A 4,559-nucleotide genomic window follows, 5' to 3' on the forward strand; every position below is an offset into this window, starting at 1 on the left:
CTGACCTGAATGTTACTGTTTGCTTTTATAATGTGTTTGCCAGCAGTTTGGGTTGTATATATGTTAATGTATAAACTGATCTAGTAGATGTAGTAACTAAAAACAGCCAGCAGGGGGAGGCTAGCGCTAGTGAGCCACAGACAAGAGAACCGGAACTTCCTCCTCAGTCAATACGAGGAGGAAGAGGAAAAAACGAGACCGTATTATTTAAATATTCCGTTTTCAAATTTATTAAACTTACCTTTACTGCTGTAAGTGAGTTTATTAAATGTTAGGAAGCTCGTGAATATATTTTTTTTACCGACTATATTTATATACTTTGTTAGTACATACATTTTAGCTGAAGTTTTTTTTCTTTTTTTTTTTTAAAGTACAACAGAATCACTTTAATTTGCATTAAGGGTAAATATAAATCGATGAATTTTCTTGCTTTAAATGATGGAGCTAAATGTGAAGTTAGCCTCATGCTAATCGTTTCGTTTCATTCTGGTTTCCCCTCGTCGGCCTAGATTTTAGCTGAAGTTAGCCGGTAGCTAATAGCAGACGATGCTAACCCATTATGCTGTGTATTCCAGCTGTAGGCATCTTTTGCATATGAAATTAGCAATATTCCACACATATTATAAAATTAATGCCAGGTTGAACAAACGTATTTTTGTTTTGGAAAAGGAGTTTTGCAGAAATTTGAGTTATTACAGCAGCTGGTCCACTTTGCACTTGGTATTTGTTCCTGTCACATTAGTATGCTGGTTCATAAGAAATGCAGTGTTGTTTCAAGTTTGGACTCATTGTCGTGCATGTATGTAAGTTACAATAACTCAGTCACATGAAAGAACTTGTCCATGGCTTATTCCCAGTAAGCAGCACCATTTAATAGACGCAATTGAACAGATTTAAGCTCACAGAAGAGGTGACATTTGCTCTAACCAGTATGTTGGTATAAAAAATGTTTGCTGGGAAAGTGAGAATGCTCCCTTCAGGTCAGGAATGAGTCGCTGCTCCGACTGAAGGAGAGACGCCCCTCTGGGCTCCTGTTAACAAATGGAGCATGAGATTGATGGTCATACCTGTAAGAATGAATAGCCAAGTCAAGTCAGGTTTGTTTCTGTGGCGGCTTTCAGACAAAAAGGCAGCTTGAAGTTCTTCAAAGATGAGAGAAACTTCCAAATAAATACCATGTAATAAAACTGAAATTTAATCAGAAATGTTATTAAATGCACATAGCCATGTTTAAAATCTATACAGAGCAAATAATGGAAGGTCTTAATCACTGACATTTAATCCAGATTTTAAACAGCCTTCAGACATGGATCTAATCACACCTCTATTGTTTTATGTTTCTCATATCATTAGAGAACTGGAGTCGTATTATACTAAAACAATCTTATGGGTGGAGTAATGAGTCATTAACAAATTTTAATGTGCTTCACACGATAGGTGGTTCACTGAAGTAGGATGTGCAGCAAAAATAAGAAAGAAAGTAAGTCTATAAAAGTTTTTAAATTAAATTATTACTGTAGTTTTATGCATTCATTGCTGCTTTTCTGACCTCCACAGAACAAGAAGACCTGTGAGGCCTGGTGATTTACAAGTGCAAAGTGGTTTGATGGCTTCAGTGACCTCTGCTGTGGTGATCCCCATGAAGACTTTCGCCTCTGCTGATGCAACGATTGAGTTTAAGTAGGGTGACAATATTTTCAATTGGGAAAACCAGGACACCTTGGAGCGGGGGGGGGGGGGCTCTCAAAGCGGGGAAACTCTTTTGTAAATCGTCGGTAAACATACATTTGCGCTTTGGCATGTTGTTGGCTACTGACAGCCACGCTATCTATCTTCTGATTAAGAACAGGGCTGCCCGCACTGACGCGGCTCAGGGATTACGTCACACGCAGCGCCGTGCGCAGTGCCCTAGTGCCTGTAAATATAATGGTCCAATGAAGGTAATTTAAAAAACAGGACATTTCCTCACTTTCTAAAAAAACCCCGGGACAGGACGTGAAATACGGACATGTCCCGGAAAATACGGACGTTTGGTCACCCTAGTTTAAGACTTGATTGAAATACTCATGTCACTGATTCAGTGTGACTCCAGTTTAGACCTGTGCTTTGTTTACAACATGTTGTGGATGGAAGACGGGTGTTTTTTTATTCTTAATGCAGAAAAGGTCACAGAAAGTCAGTGGATGGAGATGCAAACGGGAAATGACAAGAAAATGTATGGATTCATTTATTCTGAGAGGCAACGATGAGTCAGATCAGAGAGAGGAAATGTCAGGTGGAAAAAATAATGAGAGACGAAGTAAGGATAAAATTATTTGCTCCATGACGGGTAGTCAAGTGGTGGAAAATATAATCCCATTGTGGATAGAAATATAAAAAAATGTGACATTTTTAGGGCTTTAATGTCATTTAAAGACAGCATTGCATTGAGCAAAAAATAGTTCTCCACCTATTACTATTTTCATTTCTGAAAGGTGACAACATTCAACCAAGAAGTCTTACAATGCAAACCCAAATAAATGCAATAATATTTTATTGATTCAAAGGATTTTGAAAGTAATAAAGTACAATATCAAAGCACAGCTTGAATTACTGTCAGTAAATGTCAACTAATGCTCATCTGTTGTCAAAATGTGTTAGTTTAAAACAGGAACAGATTTTTCACAATGCTAGGATGCACCCTGTGATTAACAGATCAGAGAACGGCTCATTCATTACCATAAAAAACCTTTGAGTCATTTATTTAAACCTCGCTGTGACTGAAGTCTTTCCACTAAGCATTTTACTGGTACAGCTCACATTGGTTTCCAGTAAGGCCGGTGTCACAGGTCAGGGAATATTTCACCTCCAGTTGTCCGTTCCCTGAGCAGGTGAAGGTGTGGGTTCCCTGGGTCAGATACTCAGTGCACGAGATGAGACAGTCATCACTTGCCACGTCCTGGTCCCAAACCTCAACCTTCAGGGGATGATGTGTTTCCACCTTCAAAAGAAAATTAAAATTAAAGGCATGAAGTTCTTTAAGTTGTAATGCTAATCCGTTAAGCTAATCTATAAAGAACTCACATGGCCCAAATCAAACACAGCGTTCCACGTTGGATTGTCTGATTTGATTTCTTCGGTCCTGAAATACATGGCTCCGTACCACATCTTGGCAAAACTGTCAACAGGAGAGAAAGAACAAATGAATACTTTTCTGTTGTTCATCAGGTGATCCAGGCTCTCAGACTTTGAGCTGTGCATCAACCCACGAATCAGTATCTCCGATTTTATCTCCGTTCAGACCGATGGCTCGGACAATGACCACAGACAGAGTCCCCAACATGTTTTGCCTGGCGCCGACGTTGCCATCAGCAGTGTCTTCTAGCAGGTCATGACCCGGTTCCAGAGGAGCAGCGTTGGTTCCGATCTGCAGCAGGAGGCTGAGGAGGAGAAACCCTGAGGTCGAACAGGATGGCATGGCTGCAGTCTGGAGCGAAACGAGGAAGAGAACAAAATCATCATCATGAAAAGCAGTTTAAAGACTCAACATTCAGAGATGAACCTGAAATGATTCAAGGGCAAAATCAAACTATCAAGACATGGCTTACACAGGAAATGTCTCAGTTACACTTAGAAATCAGTAAATTCACCAGGAATCAGTGGTCAGAACTAAAACAATTATAGATCAATACATTTGGTTTTAGACACTCGTCCTGCTGTAAGGACAGATTCTGATGTGTTGTAGCAGAAAAAGGTTTCAGTAAATCAAATTTTGTTGTCAGCGATCAACGCTAAGATGATTTAAATGCAGAAGTAAAAGTCGTATCTTCCAGTGGTGTTAATTTTATTTTCCTAATTCCTCATGTAAAAAGATCTTCAGGTTGTTTCATATCCTGAATAACTTACAGCTGGTGAGCCTCTTCCAACAATCAAAACCAGATTCAGAAGCACAATTAATGCCTGAGCAAAACGAGCTGAGGACCCGTTTATAAAGGATCCAGAGACGAGGGACCAGCGTTTCCACGGAGATAAGGAGGCTAAAAAAAGAAAAATAATCTAAACTAAACTGAAAATAGATAAGAGTTTACCTGCCAGTCAAAGTGTTATGCTAACTTGGTTAATAATTACAGATGATTAGCCAGCGAGTCAAGGTGATTGTTACACAACATGATTTTTGTGTAACATCTTAATATAAGCTACTAAAGTTCAGCATTAACACAAATGAGCTAAAAATAAAAGTATTTTTTGTTGAATCCTGGTGCATAAAATGATTTGTTTTGTTTCTATGGTTTACGTTCCTTCTGCATGTTGCTGGAGACAAAGACCAGCTGTTATTCTGGATGTATTTATAGAAATAATTAAACCAGACCTTCAACCTCCTTGGGAAAATTTATGATGACTTCCACGTTCCTAGAAATTACATAAAAGAGAAGCCAAATATATCCAGAGTCTGATAAAAATGTTGTATAATCTGTTTCCAGGTAATTTTTCTCTTTCAGTGAAACTTGATGATAATTAAAGGATAATAATTATTATTATTTTCAGTCTTAAAGAGAGATTATTGTCAAAATATTTTTATT

The 4,559-nt window shown here is 38.4% G+C and overlaps 1 protein-coding gene across 1 annotated transcript; it reads right to left on the bottom strand.

Moving 5' to 3' along the window:
• Positions 1 to 2,385: 2,385 nt before the first annotated feature.
• On the bottom strand, positions 2,386 to 3,993 carry LOC116732236 (perforin-1-like). The gene is made up of 4 exons (XM_032582273.1): positions 3,886 to 3,993; positions 3,249 to 3,466; positions 3,064 to 3,157; positions 2,386 to 2,980 (listed from the first exon to the last, which is right to left on the bottom strand). The coding sequence occupies exons 2-4, from the start codon at positions 3,455 to 3,457 to the stop codon at positions 2,783 to 2,785; spliced, it is 501 nt and encodes a 166-aa protein (XP_032438164.1). The 5' UTR covers positions 3,458 to 3,466; positions 3,886 to 3,993; the 3' UTR covers positions 2,386 to 2,782.
• Between the last annotated feature and the right edge of the window lie 566 nt (positions 3,994 to 4,559).

The sequence above is a fragment of the Xiphophorus hellerii genome, chromosome 14 (genome assembly GCF_003331165.1).
Source record: "Xiphophorus hellerii strain 12219 chromosome 14, Xiphophorus_hellerii-4.1, whole genome shotgun sequence".
Classification (NCBI taxonomy): domain Eukaryota; kingdom Metazoa; phylum Chordata; class Actinopteri; order Cyprinodontiformes; family Poeciliidae; genus Xiphophorus; species Xiphophorus hellerii.